Source organism: Calliphora vicina, chromosome 4 (genome assembly GCF_958450345.1).
Source record: "Calliphora vicina chromosome 4, idCalVici1.1, whole genome shotgun sequence".
NCBI lineage: Eukaryota > Metazoa > Arthropoda > Insecta > Diptera > Calliphoridae > Calliphora > Calliphora vicina.
The window spans coordinates 55,274,482-55,291,617 of record NC_088783.1 but is presented as its reverse complement, the minus strand read 5'-3'; the positions used below and the strand labels follow the sequence as shown (position 1 = coordinate 55,291,617).

At 32.6% G+C, this 17,136-nt stretch overlaps 4 protein-coding genes across 4 annotated transcripts in view; 2 read left to right on the top strand and 2 right to left on the bottom strand.

The window, feature by feature from the left end:
• Positions 1–548: 548 nt before the first annotated feature.
• On the bottom strand, positions 549–1,190 carry Pa1 (PTIP associated 1). Its single transcript, XM_065508895.1, has 2 exons — positions 931–1,190; positions 549–862 (listed from the first exon to the last, which is right to left on the bottom strand). The coding sequence occupies exons 1-2, from the start codon at positions 1,149–1,151 to the stop codon at positions 700–702; spliced, it is 384 nt and encodes a 127-aa protein (XP_065364967.1). The 5' UTR covers positions 1,152–1,190; the 3' UTR covers positions 549–699.
• A 165-nt stretch (positions 1,191–1,355) lies between these two features.
• Positions 1,356–2,048, top strand: Tim8 (translocase of inner membrane 8). The gene is made up of 2 exons (XM_065509023.1): positions 1,356–1,550; positions 1,643–2,048. Exons 1-2 carry the CDS (start codon positions 1,455–1,457, stop codon positions 1,814–1,816), a joined length of 270 nt encoding a protein of 89 aa, XP_065365095.1. The 5' UTR covers positions 1,356–1,454; the 3' UTR covers positions 1,817–2,048.
• On the bottom strand, positions 1,967–3,270 carry LOC135958147 (uncharacterized). The gene is made up of 3 exons (XM_065509022.1): positions 3,130–3,270; positions 2,413–3,067; positions 1,967–2,350 (listed from the first exon to the last, which is right to left on the bottom strand). The coding sequence occupies exons 1-3, from the start codon at positions 3,210–3,212 to the stop codon at positions 2,084–2,086; spliced, it is 1,005 nt and encodes a 334-aa protein (XP_065365094.1). The 5' UTR covers positions 3,213–3,270; the 3' UTR covers positions 1,967–2,083.
• A 1,503-nt stretch (positions 3,271–4,773) lies between these two features.
• The window catches only part of ZAP3, a 33,765-nt gene continuing 21,402 nt past the window's right edge, over positions 4,774–17,136 (top strand). Inside the window, exons 1-2 of the mRNA XM_065510101.1 lie at positions 4,774–5,354; positions 5,608–9,407. Of these exons, the coding sequence (XP_065366173.1) occupies positions 5,007–5,354; positions 5,608–9,407 (4,148 nt within the window). The 5' untranslated portion in view covers positions 4,774–5,006. The remainder of the gene's footprint in view (positions 5,355–5,607; positions 9,408–17,136) is intronic.

Here is a 17,136-nt window from a genome sequence, read left to right as displayed (position 1 = left end):
ATTTTGTTTTTCGCAAATATCTTCCGTAATAGTTGTCCAAAATTGTTTCTCAAAATGTTTTCTTTTATATATTTTTTTTTAATTTTTCTTTTTAATTTTTCTCAAATAATCCCCTTATCGTAGTTGGCGTAAACGTCATACGCCTACGACAGTTTCGTACTAGATTAAAGTTAAAATGCAAACTTGTTCTTTAATCTTGTACGAAACTGTCGTAGGCGTAAGACGTTTACTCCAACCACGATAAGGTTCAATATGTACTAATATGTTATAAATATTTAAATTGATATAAAAGTCACCCTACTTCAGGTAATGGTCCCAAAAAGGGATTTTTTTTTTTAAAAAATCCAACATTAACGTTAAATATAAAGAAAATTCATACCGAATTTTTTAAATTTCTTCACTAATTATAATAAACATGTATATTAGGAAGAAATCTGCCATTTAATTTTTGTCCTCTCGGTCAAAAACTTTGAAAGATCGGATTTTGTAAAAATGTTAAAATTTTCAACCAAATTTTAAAACATCCAGTGCAGACTTTATAAGGAAAATTTAATCTTTATGCCTTTAAACAATAATTTATTTATTATCTATTGACTTGTTATATTCTTAAAAGCTACATATAAAAATATTAACTTTAGCCATCCATCAATTATCCTTAAATCTAGTGCTTTTTATACCTAACAACTCTTGTTGTATACGTTACGACGACCCTTCGGCATTTTTCTTTTTCAGAGCCTCCATAACACCGGCAAAGTTAGCTGTTATCTTTTTGACCGATTTTGGCGTAGAGTTTTGACTGCGTACACGCATTTGAGGCTGAGCAACATCGTCGCTAAAGTCAAAATCATTCGATTTTAAGGGTCTGCAAGGAATTTTAATATTTTTATTACTTTCAAATGGAATATATAATTAAAACGTAGTAGTACTTACTCTTGAGTTTCTGTGGTATCGGTGGAATTTGAGGGCTCTTTGCTGCCACTACTTGAACAGTCCGGAGAAGGTGGCCTTCGTCCAGGACACTGCCATTCTAATTCCAAAATTGAACCATTTTCTAGCATATTATAAAAAGATTCCAATTCTTCAGCAGTAGGATAAAAGTCTTCGTTGTCCTTGAGACAATTGTCAACAGAAGATGATACTTCAGAGCACATTATTATTTCTATGGTTTTTTTTGTGAAAAATTTACAAAATTATTGGTTTGTTTACAAATTTGTTTTTCTTTACACTCTTAGAGATGACAAATTTGTATTTCTATTGTTATTGATAGCATGCCGTGTATTGGTTTATCGATAACTGGTATTGTTTGCTATTAATTCCTGGTGAATGCTTAGCCCAGATGTTTTCTTTTTCTTCTCTCTTCAGTTTTTTTGAGGTTATATAAAAGCAAATATCAGAATTTGCTTAATTTTTCCTAAAAGTTTAAAGAATTAATAAAAAAAAAATAAATCATCACAATGTCTGACTTTGATAGCTTATCTTCCAGCAGTGCTGACAAAGAATTGCAAGAATTCCTAATGATGGAAAAACAAAAAGCACAAGTAAATGCTCAGGTAAGTTGTACAAATAAGAAAATAGTTATCTCATGTTTCTTTGCAAAGTACAAAATGATTGTAATTAATTTGTATTAAAAACTTTTTTACAGATCCATGAATTCAATGAAATCTGCTGGGATAAGTGCATAGGCAAACCAGGCTCCAAATTGGATAGTGCTACCGAAACGTGTTTGTCCAACTGTGTGGATCGTTTTATTGACACCTCTCTGCTGATAACACAACGTTTTGCTCAATTATTACAAAAACAATCGGGTGGCATGTAATAAATATTCTTGGACAAAACAAATTATTTTTAGCAGTACAATTTCCTGACCAAATTAACAAACCTTTAAAGGACACATTTTTTTTTTTGAAGTAAGATTTGAAATCTTTAGGAAATTTCACTTAATTTTCCGAAAAGAAAAAATGCCGTGTAATTTTTATTTTGAACTTTAATAGTTTTTTGTTATTTTAAATAGTTCCATTAAAAAAATAAGAATTACAACCAAAAAAAAATCGAATATTAAAATATAGTTTTATTTTCTATGTGGTCAACTTTTATCTGATTGTATGCCTTTGGATTTTTTCAAATCCCTGTAAAGGCTAACCAACTTCTGTCTTTCAGTCTCCAACATGTTGCGGGTGGCCTCCGGCAGATCTTTACGTTTACCCTTTAATTGTTTTTTGCTAATAGAACCAGTTGATTTGGCTTTTTTATAGCTGTCTTGGGAAGAAGTTTTGGCTTTCTCATTTTCAGAGCTCTCACATTCCTTTGTTTTTAGTAGATCCTTGAGTAAAAGATTGTTTTTCATGCCGGGCTGTAAAAATTGGGGGAAACTTAGTTGGTTTGCAATTATTTTAAATTAAAACTTTTACTTACTCTTGGCACTGTTTCATTTTTTAGGGCCTTTCTTGGTATTGTCGAAATGCTGGGTGGTGCATGTACTATTTCGCCAAATTTCACAACATCCCTGCGATACTCAACAATTTCCTTTTCTTTTTCTTTCAATTTTTCCTGCTCATCCTCTTGTATGGCTTGTTTTATCAATGCTTTAACCAATTTAGGATCCATTTTCTTTACATCCTTATCAGTTACCTTCTGATTCTTTCTTATTTTGCCACCTATCATTTGTTTTTTTCTTTGTTTCAACAGCTCATCTATTTCATTGGGAGGTTTCTTTTTAATTGAAATCTCTCCCGTGTTTGGATTTCGTACCACTTTAACACCATATTTTGCTTCATACTGTGCCTCCTTGAGACTTTCACTAGTTATACGATTAACTCTTCGTATATAGTCCAAATCCTCTTCACCAGGCATTTGTTTTATACTCTTAAATTTGTTGCCATCCTTTTGGGCATTTTTCTTTTTGTTCACTACAGCTGGAGAATCTTTGGGTTTATCTTCTACACCACTACGTATGCGTTTAATTTTATTACCAGTTTTAGCTTGATCAGCTAATTTTTTAAATTGTACAAATTTGTAGGACATTTTTTGATCGTCTTTCTGGGGCGGACTGTTGACAACATTTCTAAGTCTGTAGAGAGCAGGGAAAACGTCAGATTTTTTGCGAATTTTATCATTTAATAAAGAACTTACTTTTTCTCCTTGACCTCCAGTTGCTTGAGAGGATCACGTACACCATGATGTTTACGTACGGGAATTTTTCTTTTCCTAGCCATGTCTTTTTTCTGTGTGTCAAATGTTATTTTTCTTTAGGAGCACATGTATTTGTTTGTGGATTGAAAAAACACTCACTCACACTATCATAATATAATCCACACGAACGAAAACAATTTACAATCGATAACTTATAATACAAATTTATTTATGAGATGGTAAAAATTTATTAATCGATTTGTTGTTCCTGTAAAAAAAAATACATCAATTTCTTCAAGCAGCAAACAATTTCTATTGTCCACACATGAATTTGTCTCATGAGGACAACTATTTTCGAAGTTATGTTCTTCATTCAACAACATTGTCAGAACAATTGTTCGCACATCTATTTCTGACATCAAATGTAATTTTAACACAAAAAGACCGCCATTTTTAAAAACTATAAAGATGTACACACACAGATGAATATGCACAAATTTGTGTTTGTAATTCAGCCGACTCTTTGTTCTTGTGCGAATAAAACGACTTCTAGTCACGACGTGGGTAATATAATTTTCTTATAGACAATTCTGAAAAATTTTTCTTGTAGAAAATTTCACTAAACAAACACGTTTCATTGACATTACAATTTCAATTGGTTTTCTTGTTTGAGACTCTACTAGAGTTATCAAAAAACCGGCTCAATAAGACATTAATTTATTCAATCAGCGAACAATTTCTTATCCGCACATGAATTGTACGAATAAAACTATGGCTAGTAGTGTCAAAGAATTTTTTTATAGACAATTTCTCAGATTCTGAAACATTTTTCTTATAGAAAATTTCACTAAACATACACGTTAGAGTAATAAAAAACCGATTTTTGAGGAACCGGTTAATCGATTTTTCATTATATGTTGTATTATTACAGTTTTTCATTATTTTTTCCCACACAATCATTTGATTGCAAACAATGTGTATGCAAATACAGAAAAAATTAAAAGGAAACAAAAATAAATACATAAAAACGAACATATTAATCAAATTATTTTTTTAATTGATCAAATTTGTCAAAAGTACATATTTTCAAATATAATTTTTTTTTAAAATTCAGGTTTTTTTTGGATATCTAAATAAATATTTTTGATATCTAAATAAATTGATGAAAGAAAATACTTTATGTCGAAATCAGTAGGATTCGGTCTTGGGTCAAAAAACTTTTAATTTTGAACATTTATTCTCTAACATTTGGGTTGTTGTCTATTGATATTTTTTTCGGACTTTTTAATGTAAACATTTCTGATAGCTTATAGATCTTTAATGTTTTTCTGCATTGCTGGTTTTTCGTGTCAATTAATTTTCCTTCCTATTTTATTTAATACCTTTCTAATAATTTTCATTATTATAATTCTCATTTTATTTAATTTATGAAGCATTCGTGTCATTACATGAGAACCCTTTTACATTTACAAAATATTCGATAATTTTTACAATAGAACCCAATTAGATAATACATGCTTGTATTTTTTTTTGTTCTGGACAAAAGCTAAACTTCTGTGTTATCGAAATATTTTTCCACCACTAGTTTTCTTTTATCTTAAAAATGGCGACCGAATTTTTCTCTTCTGCAAAATAAATTTTTCATGATTATTAAACAATAGAACTATTACAAGAAAATTGTAGAAACTATCAAAAATTTATTAAACAAATAGATAGATACAAGTTTAGCAAAAGTTAAATAAAAGTAAAAAAGTTAAATACAAACTTTTAACTAAAACAATTGGAAAAAAAACGCATACAGTCATAGACATTGCAAAATAGAAGTGTATGAAAAGTGCTGTGAAAAACTAAATTAAAAAAGTTTGGTTTTTTATAAAATGTGGAATCAATGGTCTCAGTATGCCGGCGCTCCGCCGTTGCCTACCACTGCGCCACCACCTCCGCCACAGGAGCCAAGTGGTGGAATTGACCCGTCATCATCCGGTATAATAGGGCCCATGTTGCCGTCAGCCACCGTTGCACCAGCCGCCCCACTGCCGGCAGCATCGATGCCAACTGCTGCAGCAGCTCCGTCAGCTGCCGGGGCAAATCCATACTCTCAGTATACAGCTGCCCAATATGCAGCCATGACTCCAGAACAACAATATGCTCTACAACAGCATTGGCAGCAATGGCAAAAGTATCAGGAGGAATATGCTAGATGGCATGCTCAATATGGAGAGCAGGTGTGTTTAATTAGTTCTTAAACAATATTTTTTTATTTTTTAAATTATATGATGCCATATAAAATACATTATTCTATTATTATCCTTTTCCTAAGTTTCCAAGAATAATAGGATTTATGCTTATTTATTTGGTGTTTTGTAGTATTATATGATGCATTCTAAAATACATTATTCTATTATCTTCTTCCTAAGTTTTGCAAGTTTCCAAGAATAATAGGTGTTTATGTTTATTTGTTTGTTTGATGTTTTGTAGTACAAACGTGAAATGCAGATGGCAAATGTCAGCACAGCAGCAGCTACACCGGCCATTCCGGTTACACCAGCCACGCCTGCCACGCCAGCCTATTCATCAACATATTACCAACAACCACCACCAACTGCACCCGCTAATAAGATCACTGGACAACCTCAGTTGTATACACAACCGCCACCACCACAGGTTCCAGGTCCGGAAGCTGGCGCACCAATTCCTCCCAATTATCCGAAGACAGGATCAACATCGGTTGGACCGCAACAACAAGCACCACCGTCATCATGGCAACAGCAACCACCACACTCGTATAATCAACCACCACCAAATTTCAATCAACAAAATGCCAACGCAAATAATTCCCATATGAATTCGCAACATTTCCAACCACCCCCATGGTCTGGAGCTTCACAGCAAGGAGCTGCCAGTGGCTCACCAGCTATGCCACCAACAAATTTCGAAAATTCTCAATTTAATAATCGCAATAACAGTGGAAATCGTGGACCAAATACTCCGAGTGGTCCCAATAACTGGCAAGGACCTTCCAACAATAGAGGTCCCGATAATTGGAACAACAATCAGTCTGGAAATCGTGGTAATGGACCTAATAACCGGTCAAACAACAATTGGAATAGTGATCAGAGTGCTGGAGACAATCCTAATGAGCCTCCAAATAATTGGAATAATCAGGACTCCGCTAATCGCAATTTTGGTTCTAACAATAGAGGCAATGTAGGGCCTACCGCCAGTAGTATTGCAGATAACATGCCTCCTACTGATGAAAAGCTGTCAAATGAAGATGAAAAAATGGGGGCAGATTATGATGATTTGAATAATAGTGGGCCTAATAACCGTGAATTTGGTGGTCCAAACAATTGGAATGATAGAGGAAATAATCAAGGGGGTCCTGGAGGAAATGATCGCAATCGTAATTCAAATAACTGGAATGAGGGACGCAATAATCGTAATTTCAGCCCAAACAATAGAGGATCAAACAATAATCGTTGGAATGATGGGCCAAATAGCCGTGGTAATAATGGGCCCAATGATTGGAATGATAATAATGCCAACCGCGGACCTAATGATCGAAACTTTGGCCCCAATAATCGAGGTCCAAATAACTGGAATGATGGACCCAATAATAATCGTGGCCCAAATAACTGGAATGATGGTCCCAATAATCGCGGCAATAATCCAGCCAATAATAGGAACGATAATTTCAACAATCGTGGTGGACCTAATGATCGCAACTTTGGTTCTAATAATCGTGACAACAATAGGAATGATGGACCCAATGATGGTCCCAATAATCGTGGCGATTGGAATGGACCTAATGAACGCAGTCGTGACAACATTCGTTCAAGTGACCGCAGTGATCGTAGCAATTCTCGTGATAATACAGGTCCTGATAATAGGGCAAGCTTTGGAGGTTTTGGTCCTGATAACAGGGGAAGCATTGGAGGTTTTGGTCCTGATAATCGAGGAAATAATGCAGGTCCGTACAATGGCCCCGACAACAGGGATAACAACAGACAACAGGGTAATATTGGACGCAATGATTTACAAAATCAAAGACGTGGTCCTGGTAATGACAACCGTGTCAGTATTACTGACTTGGATGAAGAAATGTTTGACCGTCAGTTCCGTAAGTGGGAACAACAATTTGAAGATTGGAAAAAAGCCAATGCAAACCATCCGGATAAGGAAATGTACAAGCGTTACGAACAGGAGTTTGAGAATCAACGTAAACGTATTGCTGAAAGACGTGAACAAATGCGCAGACGTAAATTAGAACAAATGGGTCTAGATCCAAATCAACCTCCTCCACAACCTTCGCCAAATCCCTCCCGAACAGGCAGCGTAGGAAATGACAAAACTGAAAGAAAGAAGAGAAACGATTCGATTGGAAGTCAGCAAAGCTCTACTTCAAAACATAACCAAGAGCACAATCAAACCAAAACTGCTCAAGAAACCACAGCACAGCCAGAAATATCTAAGGAATTCTCAAAAGTTGGTGAACCACCAAAACGCAACGATAATTCACAAGACAAGAAACCACAAGATGAAGTTATGAAAGTGGACGATGAAACTAATAAATCTGCCATGAATAAAGAAACTCAGCAACAAAAGAGAAACACTGCTACACCGCTGGGAAAACGAAAAAGCCGTTTTGATACTCCAGCACCAGCCAATAAAATGAAGCCAATTGAAACTGTAGAGGTCATTGATTTAGATGATGACGAGGGAGATGTAGAAAAGATCGAAGAAAATCAAGGCAATATGTCAGAAATCTTTAAAAAAGTGGATGGTATACCCGGGTTAGATTTGACCGATGAGACTTCTTCGGATCTCCCAGCAACTTCAGCTAAGGATGTAGACACACCAAAAGTAGATATATCGAAAAAACCACCAGATCAAAAGAAGATTGTTAAAACTCCTGCCGCACCTGCAGCAGCAACACCAAAGAAAATACCGTCTTTGTTTGACATAAAAGTCGATAAACCCGATATGACTGATGTGGTTGCTGAACCAGATGCTGCTGTAGCTACCACATCGGGCAGTGCTTTACCAGAATTAGCTAAAACTTTAAATGATCCAGACTTTTTGAAAAGGATTTCAGAAGCCGTTGCTCATGCTAAGGGTGGTGATTCAACAAAGAAGCAAGATGTCGACTGGCAAAAGCGTAATCAAGCTGATGGCGCAGAAGATAAACCGAATGTTGATAATCCTGAAATTGATAATACTAATTCAAGAGAAAGTTTCCGTGAAAAGACTTCTGATCGCTCAGAGACTGGCGATGATTTGAATTCCAATTTCAGCGGCAGAGGTATGCCAAACAATATGGGTGGCGGCCCTAACAATAACTTTGGTCCCAATAACAATTTTGGACCCAATGGCCCTAACAACTTTGGACCCAATGGTCCTAACAACTTTGGACCCAATGGCCCTAATAACTTTGGACCCAATGGCCCTAATAACTGGGGCCCCAATGGTCCGAACAACAATTTCGGCCCCAATGGTCCCAACAACAATTTCGGCCCCAATGGTCCCAACAATAATTTCGGTCCCAATGGTCCCAACAACAACTTCGGCCCCAATGGTCCCAACAATAATTTCGGACCCAATGGTCCCAACAACTGGGGTCCTAATGGTCCCAATAACTGGGGTCCCAATGGGCCCAACAACTGGGGTCCAAATGGTCCCAATAATTGGGGTCCCAATGGTCCTAATAACAATTTCGGAGGACCCAACAACCGTGGTGGTGGTAATAATTTTGGACCCAATGGACCTGGTCGTAACTTCGGGGGTAATGGACAAAACTTCGGCCCCAATGATGGACCTGGTCGCAATTTCGGACGCAATGGCCCCAACTTTGGACCCAATGATGGACCGGGTCGCAATTTCGGTCGTAATGGACCCAATGATGGCCCTGGTCGCAATTTCGGACGCAATGGTCCCAACTTTGGCCCCAATGATGGCGCTGGACGTCATTTTGGACGTGATGGTCCCAATTTTGGACCCAATGATGGTCCTGGTCGCAATTTTGGCCCTAACAACGGCCCTGGTGACAATTTTGGCCGTGACGGACCTGATGGCAATAGACGTAATATGGGTCGGGATAACTCCAACGATAGACGTGGTGGTGATGACTCCAAAAATATAGCCAACATCGATGACACCAATACTGATGACAGTGGTAGTTCCAATCGAAACATCAACAATCCATTTAGGCGCAGTGTTGCTCCTAAAGTTGACAGTTTAGAATCAGCTGGTGATGAGAAAAAGGAGTCATGGATGAAAGGGTAAGCATAATTTATTGGCTGTATGCATAATTTTGTTTAAGGAAGTTTTATAATGCCTAAATACATTTAATTGTATCCTCCACCACAATACAGCTGTCTTTATAATATAATAGGATTCCAATCTCGTAAAGAAATGTCTGTCTGCTTTTCAATCATTTTAAATATGCCCTTACTTATTATTGAAATCTTTAGTTAAAAACATTTGGGTGGGTAACTTTGTGAAAATAGCATTTAATGGTGAATGACAATTGTTATTTTTAATAAGAATTTAATTGATCTTCGATTTTTTGACCCTGGCTTTATTTTAGTGGTGGAGGATATACAGACTTAATACGACCCAGCTTTACATATATTTTTTAAATTGAAATGTGTATGCTCCATATTATAAATACACATTAATCTTAAATACTTTAAAACAAGATTTGTTAAAGCTTTTTTTTCAATAATTACAATCTGCATAATACAAATGTTTGCATATCCCATCCTTATATTAGAACTTAAGAATTATTCCCATAATAGACTGGGTTGTCCATTATATTTACCCACTGTTGAACAAGAGACAAAACTTTTCCTTTATTTTTTTATTACTGTGTTAAATTATAGCCTGAATTCTTTGGGTTATGGCAAGATATGGGTTTTATTGAAATTTTAATAATTTGGAAAAAAGTTATGTTTAAAAATATTTTTTCTTTTACAATAGATTCGTTTTTAGATTTAAGTAATATTTGGGAGAAATACTGTACCTCAGTTCATCTATATGGAAAAAAAATTGAGTATCATTAACATAGAAATCTGATAAGTATGAGAACAGAAAATATATAAAACCAGTGTTTGAAATTGTTTGACTATTTACAATGTATGTGTTTACTTTTTTAAAAAAAGTATATGCACACAATCTCACAGATTCGTTAGACAATACGGATATCTAAAGATAGACTTTTTAAAGACCATTCGAACGATGTACATAACGCCATAGATTTTCGACCGAGATTTTTGACATGTTTTGTTATCTTGAAATTCTATAATAAATTGTTGGTACCTTTTTAGTGAAAAGTTTTTTTAAAAAGGGCTACATGAAAGGAATTTTTCTTTTGGTGAAATTCCATAAAAAAATTTAATTTTTGGTGAAATTTTTTTCGTCAAAATTTGCAGAAATTTCATAAGAAAATTAAATTTTTGGTACCTTTTAAAAAAAAATTTTTCTTTTGGTGAAATTTAATAAAAAAAAATTGTTGGTACCTTTTTAAAAAGTTTTTTTTAACGAAAAAATAAAAAAGTGACTTCGTTTCTAAAAGAAGCTAATACTTTAAAAAGTACATTTTTTGGTACTTTTTCAAGTACTTTTAAGCTAATGATATTTGAAAGACAACAATTCAAGCACTGGTCAAATAAAAATGTCTGTAAATATTTTGATTAGGTATGTAAAACAATAGTACTAATACGTTTTCTATTGACTCGTATTTCGCACAGTAAACTCGTCCATCCCTCCACTTCATGTCTCTGTTCAGTAGGGTAAATATTTTAGTAGTCCATTTTAACTTCTCTTTTTTTTTGTGTCACATTATGAAAAACAAAAACCAGTTAACATTTGGAATTTATTTTCCATTTCTTTTCGTCTCTTTTCATTGCAAAACCATTTCTAACGAACATATAATGTGGGTTTAATAGCGGTAATGGTAAACCTAGATTTTCCAATGATAACAAAAAGAGGATGAACAGGAATAATCATCGCAATTAAAATGAAAAGAAAGAACAAACAGTAATATATACATATACTACCTACATAGTTTTTGAACACACACGCTCTCTCCCTGTCTCAATCAACTAACTACTACTCAATCACATACAATACAATATACAAATAATTCCCTGTTCTTTTAATTACGAATTTTGATGTAGCGTATTAAATTTATAATAACAGTTGCGAAACATGTAATCGCATCTGCAAATACTTATACCAACAAACATGAATATTTAATTAATAATTTTAAAATTATTTTACTTAATGTTTAAGTAAATCGAAGTAAAATCATAAAAACACAATTTAAAATATTAACGACAAATTTTCGTTTCTTAGAATTTTAGTGAATAAATATTATATGAATTATTCATTCTACCTTAAAGAACAAAAAACGTAAAACTATTGGTGTTTATTTATTTTTTTTTTTATTATTATAAATAAAGTTATAGGTGTTTGTTACAAATCAAATAAAAGTTATTTGCAAATTTGCATTGATTTTTGCCTTTACAAAATTATGTAAAAATCTAGTGTAAATATTTCATAATAACTTTGGTAGCACTTTTAGATTGTTAAGCATTAAATGTCAATCCGTTTATTATTTTATTATTGTTTTAAAATCCTTTGAAATTTGTGTGCTAGATGTCCGAGAAGTTTTAATTGATTACTATGTACTTACTAGCCATCATGACAGAAACTGCAATTTTTGTAATTAAGTTATTTTGTTACATATTCCTTTATAACTTGGTTATCTTTGTTTTTATACCCTTCACCTTCGTGAGAAGGGTATATATAAGTTTGTAATTTACACAATATAAAGTATATATATTCTGGATCTTTATAGATAGCGGAGTCGATTAAGCCATGTCCGTCAGTCTGTCTGTTGAAATCAACTTTCCGAATCCCCCAAATAACTTACATACACGATTCATACATCAATATCTCCGGAATTCTTCCGACTCGGAATTCTTCAGAGAAAATCGATTCACAAATGGAAAAAACCAGGACAACCTCGATTTTTGATATCTAATGATTGATTTTTCCTTTGTCCTTTGCAACGACTTATAAAGACCATAGTAAGTAAGTTGGACCTACAATGGGTCAAAATCGGAAAAAAATATTTTTTAACCAGTTTTTTTTTTCACCAAAAGATATTTTCGATAAATATTAAAAAAAATTGAAAAACAATAAAAAATTTAAAATTTAAAAAAAAAAAAAAAATTTAATTTTTAAAATTTAAAAAAAAATAATTTTTTTTCCAACAAATGAAAAAAAGAACTTTGGAAAAAAAAATTTGTTTACCTAAAAATATTTCGAAGTTTAATTTGGTGAAGGAAAGATTCAGCACAGCCGAATATAGAATATACAGTGTACTCGCGATAATATGAACTATTTAAAACCAGGCCAGTTCACTTTTGCAAGATTGTTCATATTTGCGAATGGTATCTAATTCCCATCAACAGCTAGGGAAGTCCAAAAATTATTAAGCAGTTGCATTAGAATTTAGCCACTACCCTGTTGATTTAGATTTCAACTCTGTGTAGATAGATAATACGTTAAAAAAAAAACAAAAATAAGCTGTTCATATTTTAAAAAGCTTTAAAATATGAACAGCTTATGCTCGTAATTTCAAAAAATATACACATCTGCTCAAAATAATAGATACACCTAATTGGAAAAAATTTAAATGGCGGTAACATTGAAAATTTCCTCGCAAGCGTTAAGAATACATCATATTATTAAAATTTCTATCTGGCAATGTCATGTCAGTCAAAAATCTTTCAACTATTTGCTTTCATGTTGATTTTTAAAAACGAATTTATTTGAATTACAAAAAATTATTTGCTCATAAAAATAGATACACATCAGTAATTTGTAATTTGTTTATATACAATTTTTTTTTTGTGCAATTTTTTGTTCCTATTTACGTGAAACAGTAAGTATAATTTAAATTTTAGCAACAATTTTATAAAAAATAGGACTCTTTTGAAGAAAATCGGACGAAATCATCATTGTACCGAAGATGAGAAAAAAATTGTTCAAACGATGAGAAATCAAGGAAAATCATTACGGGAAATAGCAAAGAGCATAGGAAGATCTTTACATTTTGTCCAAAATGCTTTATCTAAAAAACAAAAAAGAGAAACTCGCGGTAGACCAAAGAAAACCAGTCCAGAAACAGATAGGCGAATCGTCCTTATGGTTAAAAAAGACCCTTTCATATCATCGAAAGCTATTTCTGCGGAGCTATGTAACGAAATCAGTCCACAAACAGTTCGTCGTCGTCTTTTACAAGCTAAATTGCCGGGAAGAATTGCCAGAAAAGTGCCACTAATGCGCCAAAAAAATATCAAGACAAGATTAGAATTTGCAAGAGCACTTACAATGGTCCGGGTGTGAAGGCGAAAAAAAATGGAGAAATATTTTATGGAGCGACGAAACAAAAATAAATTTGTTTGGAAACGACTGCCAAAGAAATGTACGCCGACCAAAAGGTAAAGAATTCCACGTTAAATTTACAAAAAAGACGGTAAAACATGGCGGGGGAAACATAATGGTTTGGGGTTGCTTTTCATGGAATGGTGTTGGTCCGATATACCGAATAGAAGATACCATGAATGCTAGTGGGTATAGAGACATATTGGAAAACGTAATGCTTCCATATGCATCGGAAAATATGCCATTAATATGGACATTCCAGCAGGACAACGACCCAAAACATAGTTCAAGATTAGTTAAAAACTGGTTCTTGGAGAATAACGTACCTGTTTTAAGCTGGCCCAGCCAATCTCCTGATTTAAATCCAATAGAAAACTTGTGGAGTGAATTAAAGATAAGGCTTTCGAAGGAAGTTTTCAAAAATAAAGACGATTTATGGGAGAAAACGCAAAAAATATGGTACGAGATTCCATTGGAGAAGTGTCAGAACTTGATATCCAGTATGCCCAGAAGAGTGGAGAAAGTTTTACAAAACAAAGGTGGATATACTGGATACTAGCTTTACTTTAATAATAAACTAATTTTTTTAAGATAAAATTTATTAGCTTTTGTTTAATAAGAATTTTTAAAAATGTATCTATTATTATGAGCACCAAATTTTTCGAAATTTAAGAAATTTAATTTACTTTATAATATTTATTGTTAATTATGAAATATTTTGTTTTTGTTTTTTACTCTCCTTTTAACTATAAATAAAAATCGACTGAATTTTTTTTATAATTTTACAATATACCATTATTTTTTTTCGTTTTTAAAAAATAAATTTTGGTGTATCTATTATTTTGAGCAGATGTGTATATCACACTCGTTGCCTATTGAAAAAATAATTTTTTCTCTAGTTCTGCAAACTCTACCATTGAACAATTGTTGTAAACCTTCAAAATAACCATACTACTTTTTGAACAACTGTCATTTGCTGCATAACTGTAATCATATGTGATTGAAATAATCGAATTCAAAATTGTAAAAATACATTTATGATAGATTCTTAGGCCCTAATTGTCAAAATCACGACGCCAAGTGATATCAAACATTTATTTTTGTGTCCATACAAATTCTATTTGTAGGTGTTGCTTTGCTTTTAAAAAGAACAATGGAATTGGAAAAGAAAAACTAATGTTTGAAACTTTGTTTCTCCACATAAACAATTGTTGGGCATCGTGATTTAGACAATAAGGGCCTTAAAATATTAGAAATCATTGTACACTTAAAATCAATTTTTGAATCCATGTGACTTAACTTTTGTATTAGCCCGTCAATATTATTTTTAATATTTTTGGAGAATTTTCTTAATTTACAATTAAATTATGTTTAAACTATTTATTCGTTAGCCCATATATGTTACTATAGTCCAGTAAATAAGACCTTAACAGCGGAATGAAAAACAGTGAAATAAAAATTGGAATAGATTTTCGTGTTGGTGTTCTAAATAATGTCATAAATGTCCGCTATATTTCGGAACGGACAACTGATTTGTGCGGACTTATACCAATTTATTTAAAACATCAAGACTAATGTGTTGGAAATTTTAATTTCACTGTCTTATATTCCCCAGTTTGATTATTTTTTTTATATAATTTCACTGGCCTATAAGTTTATATTTGATTTTTCGTAAGTTAAAAGACAAATATGTAAAACTAGTTAAATAAGATCCCCTGAATATTTCTTATTCTACTAGTTTTATAATTTTTGTGTTACTACAAATGAAAAATTAAAAAAAAAAATTTCCTAATTAATTTATGTAAAATATATTTAGTAAAATTTATTATCGAAAGCAGATTTTATATTATAAAAATTATGGCTCTTGTTTAGGCTGGCAAATAAGAATTTATTTCCCAAATGTTGTAGAAAACATTGAAATTTCTTATGAACATAATATTTAAAATGAATCAGTAAGAAATACCCCCCTCTTCCAACTCTGAATTTAGTTTGTAAAGAAAAAATGAAGGCCCTAATTTTGTAAATCACTTCACAAAGTGATATTTATATGGAAAACAAAATTTCAAAAATTTCAAAAATTTGTTTTTGTTTTATATACAAATTCTTAACAGAACAAATGCACCAAAATTCAAGCATTGATTTGCCTTTCATAATTGAAAATTTTGTATATAAAACGAAAACACATTTTTAAAATTTTTGAAATTTTGTTTTTGCTTTCCATATAAATATCACTTTGGTGACGTGATTTACAAAATTAGGGCCTAAACATGATACAATTATTGTAGAAGGTAGAATCACTAGGGAGAGTTTTCAATATTTAGCCCTATAACGTCAAACTTTGATTTTGATTTTTTTCATATTTTCTTTTGTTTGACGTTACAAGAAATGTATAATTGAGAATTTATTTTTTACTGAGTGTACCTTATGTTGTTGTATCATGGGGCCTAACTATAATTTCAAATCGAAATTATTTTGTCGTTCAAACAAAATACTGTGATGTATTGTACTGCTATTAGCAATTACAGTCATTCAATCATTCCAACACGCAAGGAAAGTAGACCAGCTAACAATCCAAACCCATTTCCAGGACAACCGCTTCTACGCACCCGAATTACCCGAGTTCTCTCAGCAAAGGGCTGTCAATTCAGCAACAATTGAAATCCCTAATGGGTTTTGCAAAATAGGTTTAAATTAAATTTGTATGGCTCTTTTATTTGGCTTATTTAAATTATTGGAATTATTTAAATAATTGTCCCAATTTATTTTTCTTAAAATCCAAATTTTATATTGAAATTTTTAAATTTATTTCTACAAAAGAAAGGAATTAGTCGAGCTTAAATCATTTTAATCATTTTTAATGTTTAATTTAATGTTACACATTTTATTAAAGATAATCAAATCAGGGCCGAATTACCGCATTCGTGATCAAATGAGCTATCGTATCGAAAAATGATTTCAATATCGAAATTATAATAAAATACGGTAATTCGACCCCAGCTTTATTACAAATGTCGTTTAGTCGTTTTAATTTGGTACTATACATTTTTCGTTTTCGACAATCGCAATGCCAATTTAATAAAACCACAACGACACTCGTAGTAAGGATGATTGATATCTTATATCAAAAATGCAGAAAATATACCAATTTCTAGAGGCCATACAAATGTAATACGAACTGACTTCACAAATTCCTTCAGGAGTTTGATTTATAATAGTCTTCTGTCATTTCGCTTTGGAATCATTGAGGCTGAAGATAATCAGCCTTATCATGTAAGGCGTTGTCGTTTTACGACAACGACAGTTTCATACTAAATTAAAGAAATTATTCAACCCGTTTCATTAATCTAGTACGAAACTGTCGTTGTCGTAAAACGCCTACGCCTTACATGATAAGGCTGAATGATCCGAAATTTGTCTATTTTATGGCCTACCGAACTTTAAATTTTATTAGAACATATTAAACCTATTTCTCCAATTTTTATAGATCTTTTTATTCCGACATTTATAAAACTACTTAAAATTTTATTTAAGGCGCATTATTGGGTTAAAATG

Coding starts and splice junctions, on each gene's coding strand:
- Tim8 (XM_065509023.1), top strand. CDS start 1,455: ATGTCTGACTTTGATAGCTTATCTTCCAGCAGTGCTGACAAAGAATTG. Junction 1,551..1,642: donor AAGCACAAGTAAATGCTCAG/GTAAGTTGTACA, acceptor ACTTTTTTACAG/ATCCATGAATTCAATGAAAT.
- LOC135958147 (XM_065509022.1), bottom strand. CDS start 3,212: ATGGCTAGGAAAAGAAAAATTCCCGTACGTAAACATCATGGTGTACGT. Junction 3,068..3,129: donor CTGGAGGTCAAGGAGAAAAA/GTAAGTTCTTTA, acceptor TGCTCTCTACAG/ACTTAGAAATGTTGTCAACA. Junction 2,351..2,412: donor AAAATGAAACAGTGCCAAGA/GTAAGTAAAAGT, acceptor CAATTTTTACAG/CCCGGCATGAAAAACAATCT.
- Pa1 (XM_065508895.1), bottom strand. CDS start 1,151: ATGTGCTCTGAAGTATCATCTTCTGTTGACAATTGTCTCAAGGACAAC. Junction 863..930: donor GATACCACAGAAACTCAAGA/GTAAGTACTACT, acceptor AATTCCTTGCAG/ACCCTTAAAATCGAATGATT.